Consider the following 13,056-nt stretch of genomic DNA (forward strand, 5'->3'; position numbering starts at 1 on the left):
CAGAAAACTGTGTAGCCCTAGAGACAGCAATGAGGTGCTTCCAGAACCTTGGGGCAATCTCTGCCTCTGTCATCTTGGCTGATAAGGTCCCTTTACTTACTTCTGCTGCTTCTTCACCTACTGTGTCTGCCAACAGCTAAGAGCTGGCTTGGACATGATGGAGAGATGATTCCAAAGGCACGACCTGCTAGCCTGCAACTGTGTGTCTCAAATTTCTCTTCTCACTGCTACCCTGCTTACTGAGAAGTCACTGTAGATGTCTTTCATTTGGGAAGAACGAGGGAAGAGCTCAGATTCTTCCTGCCAACCTTTGTGATGAGATTACGTGGAATCAGGATTCAGGGTCAAGAATAATAAATACAGGTGGCAAATAGGCAGAAGCATAAGTCAGATAACTAAACGGATGTAAGTTTGAGGGGGAAGGGAGCAAGAGAAAGTGAGACTAGGATTCCCAGTGAGGAGCCCAAGAGATCAACAAAGGATTACAAAGCCAAGTGAGGGCTAGGTCTGAAGGGGAAGTTGGGGTAATCATAGTTACCTTTTCCAGCTGGAACAGAGAAGATCAGAAAGAAAAGTGTCTGCACTGAGTATTTAAAATGATCTGGGGCACGTGGTACCCTGATACCACTCAACCCAGGTCTCCAGGAATTTTGAAGTATTTTATATTTTTATTTTGAAGCCTGAACAAGTGACTTGGAAACAGGGAGCTGGCTCATCAGGCTAATACCAGGAGGAGGCTGAACAGGGCTGTACTTTGGGCATATACCGACAGGGAGTCGCGGTAAAGGGTTCCCTAGAGCCTAGTTAGAGCTAATTGTCATAATAGCCCCATTTTTTTTTTGCCTCTGTATCTCATGTAGCAGACCAAATTAGTACAGTGCTGGCTTCATTAAAATTTTTGGAAGCTTTACTTCTTTCTCTTGATAAACAGAAACATTCAGGAGCTATGCTATTTGTATTGATTTTTAACCATGGCCTACGGCGAAAATTCATTTTCTATGTAAATAGATCTCCTAGCTGCCCTCTTGCAACAAGATTCCTGTCCCTAAGCTCTTTCTTTAAAGAAATCCAGGAACTTCCAATATCTACATATACAGTTTAGTGGCATATGACATGCGTTTCTTAAAAAATTCTCAAGCTTCTGGTTAAAGAGGTTAAATTAAAATCACCTTTCCATCTCCAAAACTACTAAAAGCAAAGTGATTTTTTGGAAAAGCATAAAACCCACAAGGACCCAGAAGCGTGGAAAGCAAACAATAGTAAATTCCGGAAGTTGGAAAGCAGACGGATGAGTGAGCGGTGATCAAGATGTTCTCACTGCCCTCAACTTGACTAAATGTTAGACAGTCTTTTCCTGATTATTGGCTGCTGATCTCAATGTGTTTTTTTTTTTTTTGAACATCTACTTTAGAAAAATTGCATTGTAAAATTCTTTATTTTCCTCTTTGGGATGTAAATCTTCTCCTAGGCTCTTGCCAGTTACAACCTAGTTCTTCCAACCTAGGGATGTTTTCTCAAGGTCCTGGGAACCATCCCTTTGAAATGTAATCATCAGGAAAGATAGAACCCCTGTCTCCTCAGTCTCTGTGAAAGTAGGAGCCTAACTTCATTAGAGGCCAATTAGCAAACACAGATGCCCTATACCATTGACCTACCTTCTTTATAACATCCTCCAGTACTTTTCCACTATCTAACTCCAGCTTTTAGAACCACACCCTGCCTTTTGTTTCAGCAGAGTTGAGTTCAGTTTCTCTCCCCTATTACAGTAGTCTTGATTAAAGTCTTCCTTGCTCATTTAACTCCATGTGGTGCAATTTTTCTTTGATAGTGGTAAATGTGTTAACAGACATGGAAAAGCTGAATACTAAACTGGCAGTAGATAAAACAAAAGAATCAAATCTTGTCAATATTGAAGAATCTACAAAAGGCCCAGAAACTGGAAGCTCTGAGTGCCTCTGGATCTGAGAGTGAATGGGAAATAAACTAAGAGGTGATAGCTATTTCGGAAGAAGTCGAACCCCTAGATTCTAGTTTTCACTCCTCACTATGGGAATACTGTCCTATCCTAGCAGAAATTGGAAAGTTAACTTTCTGGAGAATGTTGGGACCAGACGTTGCCATGTGCAGTTCAGATTAGTGACTCATATAAAAAAACAGGGGGATTAGATGACTATATATAACATTAATGCTCAGTGGTGGACTCACAGACATAGTAAACAATCTTATGATTACCAAGGAAAAGTGAGTGGGAAGGGATAAATTTGGGAGTTTGAGATTTGCACATGTTAGCCACTATATATAAAAATAGATATAAAAAATACAAATTTCTCCTGTATAGCACAGGGAACTATTCAATATCTTGTAATAACCTTTAATGAAAAAGTATGAAAATGAACATTTATTTATATATGCATGACTGGGACATTGTGCTGTACACCAGAAATCGACACATTGTAATTGACCATACTTCAGTTAAATAAAAAGAAAAGAAAAGAAAAAAGAAAAAAATGCTGAGTGGTGAAACCCACAGCCCTTTATCTGGGTTTTGCTGCCAGACCTCTTTCACAAATGCAGAATATTATAAAAATTTTCTTTGGAGTCCAACTAGCTGAGCAGGAAAGAATACTGGCATTGGCTTTCCTCAAAAAAGGTTTCCCAGCCAGATTACCCATTCATTTCTCTCTTGTTAGACATGGATTGCTTTCAACTTTGGTCCTTATGAGTAAGCTGGTAGGAGCATCATTAAACATGCCTTTTGTGGCCATATTCACTTATTTCTCTCAGATACACACCTAGAAGAGATATTTCTGGGTAATAGAGGAAGCAATATTTGGCTTTTTTATATGTAGACAAACTCTTTTCCAAAACATTTATACAATTGACACGCCCACGTAAGATAATTGAGAGTTCCAGTTGCTATATATTCTCAATATAACTAGTAGCATCAGTCTTTTTCCCTAACGTTTTACTACAGACATTTTCAAACATAACAAAGTTGAAAGAATTCTACAGTGAACTTTTTTAATACTATCCACCTTGATTTAAACTCTAACATTTTATTATGCTTACTTTAACTCATCCATCTATCCATAACTCTATGTATAGAGTTTGATCTTTAATCTATCTTATTTTCAAATCTATCTTATTTTAAAATTATTGAAGTATAATTGACATAAAATTAAATGCACCCTTTTAATGTGCACATTTCAGAGTACTACAAATTTATATACCTGTGCAAACACTACCACAATCTAGACATAGAGTATTTTCATCATCCCCTAAAGTTCCATTGTATCCACATCCCAACCAACCCCCTCTCCCATTCCCAGTCTCATGCAGCCAGCAACCTGAATTCTGCCATTATAGGTTAGATTTGCCTTTTCCAGAGAATCAAATAAATGGCATCTTAACTACTGTATCTGGTTTCTCCCACTCAGCACAAAATGTTAGAGATTCATCCATGTTGTGGCAAAAATCAATAATTTATGTTTTCATTAGTGAGTAGTATTCTATTGTATTAATATACCATGATTTGTTTATGCCTTCACCATTGATGGACATTTTGGCTGTAACTACTTTTTGGTCATTATGCATAAAGCAGCTATGAACTGCCAAATACAAGTCTTTGGGTGGAATATGTTTTATATAATGAGTGTATGTTTAACTTTATAAGAAACTTCCAGTTTTCCAAAGCAGTTGTACAATTTTACATTCCTTCAGCACTATATGAGAGTTCCAGTCACTTGGTATTTTTAACTTTCACCATTCAAGAAGGAATGTATCAATATTAAATTGTAGTTTTAATTTGCATTTGATGACTAATGATGTTGAACATCTGGAACCTTTTTCTTTAAACATTTTTTATTGATTTATAATCATTTTACAATGTTGTGTCAAATTCCAGTGTTCAGCGTGATTTTTCAGTTATACATGAACATATATATATTCATTGTCACATTTTTTTCTCTGTGAGCTACCATAAGATTTTGTGTGTATTTCCCTGTGCTATACAGTATAATCTTGTTTATCTATTCTACAATTTTGAAATCCTGTCTATCCCTTCCCACCCTCCGCCCCCTTGGCAACCACAAGTTTGTATTCTATGTCTATGAGTCTATTTCTGTTTTGTATTTACGCTCTGTTTTTTGTTTTTGTTTTTTTTTTGTTTTTGTTTTTTAGATTCCACATATGAGCGATCTCATATGGTATTTTTTTTCTCTTTCTGGCTTGCTTCACTTAGAATGACATTCTCCAGGAACATCCATGTTGCTCTAAATGGCATTATGTTGTCAGTTTTTATGGCTGAGTAGTATTCCATTGTATAAATATACCACCATTTCTTTATCCAGTCACCTGTTGATGGACATTTAGGCTGTTTCCATGTTTTGGCTATTGTAAATAGTGCTGCTATGAACATTGGGGTGCAGGTGTCATCCTGAAGTAGATTTCCTTCTGGATACAAGCCCAGGAGTGGGATTCCTGGGTCATATGGTAAGTCTATTCCTAGTGTTTTGAGGAATCTCCACACTGTTTTCCATAGTGGCTGCACCAAACTGCATTCCCACCAGCAGTGTAGGAGGGTTCCCCTTTCTCCACAGCCTCTCCAGCATTTGTCATTTGTGGATTTTTGAATGACGGCCATTCTGACTGGTGTAAGGTGATACCTCATTGTAGTTTTGATTTGCATTTCTCTGATAATTAGTGATATTGAGCATTTTTTCATGTGCTTTTTGATCATTTGTATGTCTTCCTTGGAGAATTGCTTGTTTAGGTCTTCTGCCCATTTTTGGATTGGATTGTTTATTTTTTTCTTATTGAGTCGTATGAGCTGCTTATATATTCTGGAGATAAGCCTTTGTCGGTTTCATTTGCAAAAATTTTCTCCCATTCCGTAGGTTGTCTTCTTGTTTTACTTCTGGTTTCCTTTGCTGTGCAGAAGCTTGTAAGTTTCATTAGGTCCCATTTGTTTATTCTTGCATTTATTTCTTCTAGGAGAAAATTTTTGAGATGTATGTCAGATAATGTTTTGCCTATATTTTCCTCTAGGAGGTTTATTGTATCTTGTCTTATGTTTAAGTCTTTGATCCATTTTGAGTCGATTTTTGTGTATGGTGTAAGGGAGTGTTCTAGCTTCATTGTTTTACATGCGCTGTCCAGTTTTCCCAGCACCATTTGCTGAAGAGACTGTCTTTATTCCAATGTATATTCTTGCCTCCTTTGTCGAAGATGAGTTGACCAAAATTTTGTGGTTTCATTTCTGGGCTCTCTATTCTGTTCCATTGGTCTATATGTCTGTTTTTGTACCAATACCATGCTTTCTTGATGACTGTAGCTCTATAGTATTGTCTGAAGTCTGGGAGAGTTATTCCTCCAGCCTCTTTCTTTCTCTTCAGTAATGCTTTGGCAATTCTAGGTCTTTGATGGTTCCATATAAATTTTATTATGATTTGTTCTAGTTCTGTGAACTATGTCCTGGGTAATTGGATAGGGATTGCATTAAATCTGTAGATTGCCTTGGGCAGTGTGACCATCTTAACAATATTGATTCTTCCAATCCAAGAGCATGGAATATCTTTCCATTTTTTAAAGTCTTCTTTAATTTCCTTCATCAATGGTTTATAGTTTTCTGTGTATAATCCTTTCACCTCCTTGGTTAGATTTATTCCTAGGTATTTTATTACTTTGGGTGCTGTTTTAAAGGGGATTGTTTCTTTACTTTCTTTTTCTGCTGATTCATCATTAGTATAAAGAAATGCAACTGATTTTTGAACGTTAATCTTGTAACCTGCTGCCTTGCTGAATTCTTCGATCAGCTCTAGTAGTTTTTGTGTGGACCTTTTAGGGTTTTCTATATATAGTAACATGTCGTTGGCATATAGTGACACTTTTACCCCTTCTTTTCCAATTTGGATCCCTTTTATTTCTCTCTCTTGCCTGATTGCTGTGGCTGAACATCTGGAACCTTGACCTTAGAACCCAGACATCATGTCATGAGAAAGTCTAAACTACACAGAGAAATGACATATAGGTGTTCCAGTTAACTGTCCCAGTTAAGGTCCCAGCCAACACTCAGCATTTACCACCAGACCTGTGAGTGAACAAGTATATAGATAGTCCAGTCTGCAGCCTCCTACCCAACAAGCTGACATTACATGGAGCAGAGAAGAGCCATTTAAACCAAACTGATCAAACTGAAGATGAGCAAAATAAATGTAATTGTCATTAAAGCCACTAAATTTGGGATGTCTGTTACACAGTGATAGTTAACTGGAACAAATTTGGGTAGTTATAAAGGTAATTTTCTTTTTGTCAACTTTTTCTAGCTTCATAAAATGAATTAACTGTTCCCTTTTTGTCTACTTTCTATAGCATTGGTCTAAGGTTAATTTTAATTTTTCTTTAAATGATTGAGAGAATTAAACAGTGAAACCATCTAAGCTAGGATTTTTATTTCTGGGTAGGTGCTGAAATTAATTTAATATAATAAATAAATGCAAGGGTACAGTTTACCATTGGGGTAATATTGAGGAAAACTGGGGTGATGGAAATGTCCTATGTTTTTATCTGTACAGTGGTACATGAATATATGCACATGTAAACATTTATTAACTTTTACAGGTATTATTTGTGTTTTTCACAACCCTTCAGTTTTTTTAAATATAAAGACAATGTGAGGAAGCTAATAAATTTCACATTTGAATAAAATGGACAAATGCTTCAAAAATAAAACTATATTAATACAGACAAAAGAAGAGAAAATCTGAGTAGTTTGATATCTACTAAAGAAATTGAATCCATTATCAATGGTCCCCAAGGGACTATCAAGTCTCAGAAGATTTCACTGATGGGTTCTTCCAAATATTTAAGGAAGAAATAACTACAGTCTGACACAAACTCTTCACCAGAATAGTAAAAGAGGAAAAAGTTTGTAACTGTTTTTATGAGGCAAGCATAGCCCTAATGCCAAAATCTAAGAGGTATATGACAAGAAAGGAAAATCAAAGACCAATCTTTCAAGTTTCAAAATTCTAAACAAAATATTTGAAAATTAAATCTAGGAAAAGACAAAAAGCATACTACACTGAACCAAAGGGTCTATTTCATGAAGCTAGGTTAGTTTATCATTTCAAAATCAGTGAAATTCATTTCCTTAATAAAAAGGAGAATAATTATTTCAAAATTTCAACAGATGCAACAAAAAGCATTTGATAAACTTCAACATCCATTCGCTGTAAAAACCTATAGGAAACTAGGAGTAGAAGGGACCATCCTTAATCTGATGGAGGATTTCTATAGAAGACATCACAGACTCGGTGCTGAAACACTGGAAGCTTTTCCCCTGGAAACAGAGTCAGGGACACTTTCATCACTACTGTGACCAACCTTTTTGAATTGGCTCCAGCTAGGGTCCTCCTGCCACGTGCTGCTCATGCCAGGAGAAGGAGACTGAGTTCAGTTCAGAATAAAGGAAAGTTTTATTCTTTGATCAGAGAATGGAGAGGTGCAAGCCGGAGCTCTAGAGTACACACTCTCTCTGACAGGCTGTTGGCTGGTTGCTTTATAAGCTTCTCCTGTGTGGTTTATCCATCAGTAGGTATCAGCAGCAATGAGAGTGAAGGAAACACAGCTTTGTGCGTCTGTCTGCCTCCTCTTAAGTTCCCAGGTCTTCAGTTTGAGAGGAACAACACACAGAGAGATGCATCTAAGGAAACACATTTTCATCAGGACCTTCTTTAGATGTCAAGATCTTGGATATTGGTTTGATGTTGCAGTGGGATGAGATTATGGGTTTGGGGAAGGAGTGAATCCATTTTTTAAAAATTTCCAAATTTTTTATTGAACTATAGTCAGTTTGCAATGTTGTGTTAGTATCTGGTGTGCAGTATAATGTTTTAGTCATACATATACATACATATATTCCTTTTCATATTCTTTTTCATTGTAAGTTACTACAAGATATTGAATATAGTCCCCTGTGCGATACAGTAGAAACTTGTTTATCTGTTTTATACATAGTGGTTAGTATCTGCAAATCTCGAACTCCCAATTTATCCCTTCCCACCCCCTTCCCCCTAACCCCACTCCTAACCATAAGTTTGTTTCCTATGTCTGTGAGTCTGTTTTTGTTTTGTAAATAAGTTCATTTGTGTCTTTTTGGGGTCTTTTTGGATTCCACATATAAGTGGTAGCATATGGTATTTTTCTTTCTTTTTCTGGCTTACTGGAGTGAATCTATTTCGAATGTGGGAAGAATGTAAATAATTTGCGGCAAGAGTTCTGGCCATGGTAAATTACAGAGGGCCCCAAATTCTTTCCTGTTCTTCCTACGGAGAGATGGGGCTTAACTTCCTTCCCTCAGTCACTGGCCTGGCTTTAGTGACTGTCTGACCTATAGAAGGCAGTGACAGTGAGAGTCTAGGATTTCCATGTAACTTCCACCTTGACCTCTTAGATTGTTTGCTCTCAAAAATGCCCTGTTTCAGAAGCCTGCTGCCATAATGTGAACAGCCAGGCAATGTGGAAAGGCCAGGAATAGGTACTCAGAACTAACAAACACATGGAGAATGCATGAGTTATTAAAAAGTGGAACTGATAAAACCGGCTATGTGTGAAAAATTAAAAGTAAAGTTAGATCCTTTTCTCTCACCATACCACAACATAATTGCAAGTAAATTAAAGATTTAACTGTAGTTATTAAAATTTCAAAGAAATAACTAGATGGAATTTCCCTGATCCATGAGATGGAAAGGACTTTTTAGTATAAAAGCAATGAAAAAAAAATCTCAAGGTCAAATATTTGCTGATGTTGACTGCAAAAAATAATTTTAAAAAATTGCTATACATATTGGAATGGCAAGGACCCACAAAAACACCCAGAATAAAATGTTTCAATTTTGTTTTATCACTTTTAATATTCACTTAAAAACACCCTCATAGAAAAAAAAAGACAAATATATTAACAGGATAATTTGAGGAATAATTAACGCATGGTTAAAAATTAGATGAAAGAAATATTCAGTCTTACTGATAACCAATCTTACTGATAACATGGACATTAGAACAATGAGATTGTTTTGTATCTATGAAATTATTAATGATTAAAAGCAACAGTGATACTGGAACAGAGTGTGGTGGTTGAGAGCATGGACTCTAGCCACTCCATCCTTTCTTCTTTTCCTCGTGCCACCCTCCCTCTCAAGGGCTCTCTCCAAGGTCCCATTGTCTCCTTCTGTCCCTTTCCCAATCTCCCTGTGCTGTACCCTGCCCCATCTCTCCCTGAAAAAAAAAAAAAAAGAAGGACCCTAGAGTCCTGCAGACCTAGGCTGGAATTCTCCCCTACTCCATTTAGTAGTTTTATGACCTTGGTCAAGTCATTTTCCTCACTGGGCCTCAGTGTTCTCATCTTTAAAATGGGGATGATAACAGTTCCTGCAGCCAAAGCTTGGGGGTGAGTATTCCTTGTGACCACATAATGAAAGTGTCCAATAAGTGCTAGCTAGTATTAACAAAACCAGAGGAGATGCAGCATGTTTAGCTGTTACCTATCAGACGTTATGACTGGTGTGTTCTATACAGGCTGCCTCATTTCACTGAGCGTTTAGGACTTCAGGAGTTGTTTTGTTTTATATATAAACACACACACACACACACACACACACATATATACACATATATAAGTATAGTAAGTTTACAATGTTGTGTCAGTTTCTGGTGTACAGCACAAGGCTTCAGTCATACATGAACAAACATATATTCGTTTTCATATCCCTTTTTCACCATAAATAACTACAAGATATTGAATAAGGTTCCCTGTGCTATACAGTATGAACTTGTTTATCTGTTTTATACATAGTAGTTAATATTGCTTTGTATTAGGAATACTCTGTTTAGAGAAATCACCAGCAGAAGTGGTCATATTTTAAGCTCCTGATGTCTCCCTCAACCCAGTTTTACCCAAGACAGGAGACAGGCACCAAATTGTCCAGTGCATAGGCAGGAGTTCCCAGGAGGCCAGCTGGTCAGGCTGAAGTGCATTGCATCCCAGCAAGAGGCTTCCGAGTCACATTCAGGAGACCCACATCTGAGAGCTGACCCCCTGGGAAAGAGAAGCCCTCCATTCCCCCAGGACCAGGCAGAGGTGGCTGGAGAACAGGCTGCACAATGACACAGAGGTTGGCTCTAATGAGCACGTTGGGGGATGGTTCCTCGGAGCCTTTAAAACCCTAAGAAAAACTCCTGTCTTCCCAGACCTAAGAAAGCCGAAAAAATGGTTCATACACTCCTGCTGTTCCTAATGACCCCTGAACTCAATAGACCCCAACCTTACTGACCGAGTCAGAAAATTCAAGGAGTTCCTCATCGTGAATTTACCACCCAGGAGAGAGAATCGGAGGACTTGAAGATGCCTAAAACTGATCCATACACTGACAGGTGAGAATCTGGAAGGGATAGGACACACATACACAAACATGCACACACAACACACACGACACACACCACTCCCTTCCTAGCCCAATGACTAGGCAGAAGTTTCTGCAGCAGATAATCTGAGTGTCTGCCTAGGGTCAGAAGCTTCTCTATGAACCAAAGAACAAATGGCATACCAGCATCTTCACAAAACTTCTAAGGCCAAGGCCAACATGAAATGACATCTCGCACTAGCTGGCTCTAAATCCAGGGAGAACAGAAGAGAGTGGCTACGTTCAAGCCGCGGCAACCAGAGCCCGATTCCTTTCCTGATTCTTCCCTCTGATGAAAAGTAAAATCAGAGCTTGAGTACCGGTGTAGGGTGGGGTCACAGAGCTTTTAGGCAGACATACCTGCATTCATTAACTATCTGATCTTGAGTACCTCAGATATCTCTAGGACTCAGTTTCACCATTTGCAAAGTGTGGAGGGCAACAATACCTACTCCATAGTCTTGTGAAGACCGAAACAGTGCCATCAAGGTATCTGGAACATATGGATAATGATTATGTCCAAGAGACCAGGTGGAATAACTGTTCTCAGAGTGAATCCAGGTACAGAGGAGCAAAAGGACAAGAGGACAGGGCTAAGAGAGAGAGAGTGATAGAGAGACAGGTGGCACCCCGGCCATGTTTGTGGGGAGAATGGGACATCACAGTCATTGCCCTCAGCCCCCAGATCCAAAGCCCCCAGACAGGCAAGGGTATAAGGACAGCAGCTGAATGGCTTGGGTGAAATTCTAGGGATTGGGGACATAAGTAGAAAGGTGACTATCTTGTCCTATTGTGTGTGGGGGTGGTGGGGAGGGGTGGAGGAGGGACCATGCACCTCCTTTTTACTCAGTAAGCAAAAATGACTTTTCCAATCTTGCCCTCAAGGATATGCTTAATTCTCACCTCCTCCAATAGCCTACACGGACTTCTCTGGTCACAATGATCTCTCTTCTCAGGACCCTCTTGTAGCATAAAAAGCACAGGTCATATTTGCATGGCTCTTCTCTTGCACGGTCTCTAAATGCCCCATGGATATTTTCTCACATCCCCAGTGAGATCCAGAGATTCTCATTGCCAAGTTCCTGTCTTTCTTTCCTTTTCTCAGTACAGTTCTGGCTACACAGATGCTATGTGTGAATTGATTAAACGGTGACCCATGGAAAGGTTTTATCTCCACACATAACAAGAACTACAGGGGATGGGAAAACCAAACCGGGTGAACCAAACTGCTATTTCAGACTTCCTCCTTCTAGGATTCTCTGAACGGCCAGAGGAGCAACCTCTCCTGTTTGTCACCTTCCTGGGCATGTACCTGGTCACTGTGATGGGGAACCTGCTCATCATCCTGGCCATCATCTCTGACCCTCACCTCCATACTCCCATGTACTTCTTTCTGGCCAACCTTTCGTTAACCGATGCCTGTTTTACTTCTACCTCAATCCCCAAAATGTTGGCCAATATGCATACTCAGAGCCAGAGCATCTCCTCTACTGGGTGCTTTGCACAGCTCTATTTTCTCCTTACATTTGGTGGCCTGGACAACTTACTTCTGGCTGTGATGGCATATGACCGCTATGTGGCCGTCTGCCTACCACTTCATTACAACACAGCAATGAGTCCCCAGTTCTGTGCACAAATGTTGGGCATGTGCTGGGTGCTAACCAACTGTCCCGCACTGATACACACGCTGTTGATGACCCGATTGGCCTTCTGCGGCCACAAGGCCATCCCCCACTTCTACTGTGATCCCAGTGCTCTACTGAAGCTTGCCTGCTCAGATACGCGCATTAACGAGCTGATGATCATCACCGTGGGCCTGCTGTTCCTCACCGCTCCTCTCATGCTGATCATCCTCTCCTATGTCTGCATTTCCTGGGCGGTGTTTGGCATCTCATCTCCTGGAGGGCGATGGAAGGCCTTCTCTACCTGTGGTTCTCACATCACCGTGGTACTGCTCTTCTACGGGTCTCTTATGGGTGTGTATTTGCTTCCTCCATCAACACACTCTGCAGAGAGGGAAAGCAGGGCTGCCATTCTCTACATGGTGATTATTCCCATGCTAAACCCATTCATCTACAGCTTGAGGAACAAAGACATGAAGGAGGCTTTGGGTAAACTCTTTGGCAGTTGGAAGACTCTCTTCTTACCTGAATAGTGATGCCCGATCCTGGTATACCAGTCAGCCCCTGCCCTCCATCATTTCAGTGATTTCACCACCCAGACTGATTTTAGGGGAAGGTTATCAGGTAACACTGAGGGGTGTAACAAAAGGCTATTTCCATTCCTTTACTCAGCTGTGGCGTGAGATGTTCTGAGTCTCTCTCCTGAACACAGTAAAGCAACCATTACTAAGAAAAGGACACCATACCCCGCTCCTCATTTCTAAACCAGGTTATTAGCCAGCATGAGCTAAAATATTCCATGTACCCTCTGGAGCCAAGTAATTCTGCCCTTGGGGCCATGGGATGAGGTGAAGGGATGTGAATACAAACATTTAATGAGCATTTACTATGTTCCTCATTGTTCTCCATATCCGTTCTTTGAGATAGGCTTGTGAAAAACTCTGACTCAGAATGTTAAATAACGTCCCCAAACT

General features: G+C 39.6%; 2 protein-coding genes across 2 annotated transcripts in view; one reads left to right on the forward strand and one right to left on the reverse strand.

Moving 5' to 3' along the window:
- LOC105069973 (olfactory receptor 1L8-like) overlaps positions 1 to 13,056 on the reverse strand; it is a 133,760-nt gene that overhangs the window by 75,827 nt on the left and 44,877 nt on the right. The gene's annotated exons all lie outside the window — the stretch shown is intronic.
- LOC105069967 (olfactory receptor 1N2) lies at positions 8,935 to 12,767 on the forward strand. Its single transcript, XM_074362175.1, has one exon. The coding sequence runs from the start codon at positions 11,659 to 11,661 to the stop codon at positions 12,613 to 12,615; it is 957 nt and encodes a 318-aa protein (XP_074218276.1). The 5' UTR covers positions 8,935 to 11,658; the 3' UTR covers positions 12,616 to 12,767.

This window comes from Camelus bactrianus, chromosome 4 (genome assembly GCF_048773025.1).
Source record: "Camelus bactrianus isolate YW-2024 breed Bactrian camel chromosome 4, ASM4877302v1, whole genome shotgun sequence".
Classification (NCBI taxonomy): Eukaryota; Metazoa; Chordata; class Mammalia; order Artiodactyla; family Camelidae; genus Camelus; species Camelus bactrianus.

Coding starts and splice junctions, on each gene's coding strand:
- LOC105069967 (XM_074362175.1), top strand. CDS start 11,659: ATGGGAAAACCAAACCGGGTGAACCAAACTGCTATTTCAGACTTCCTC.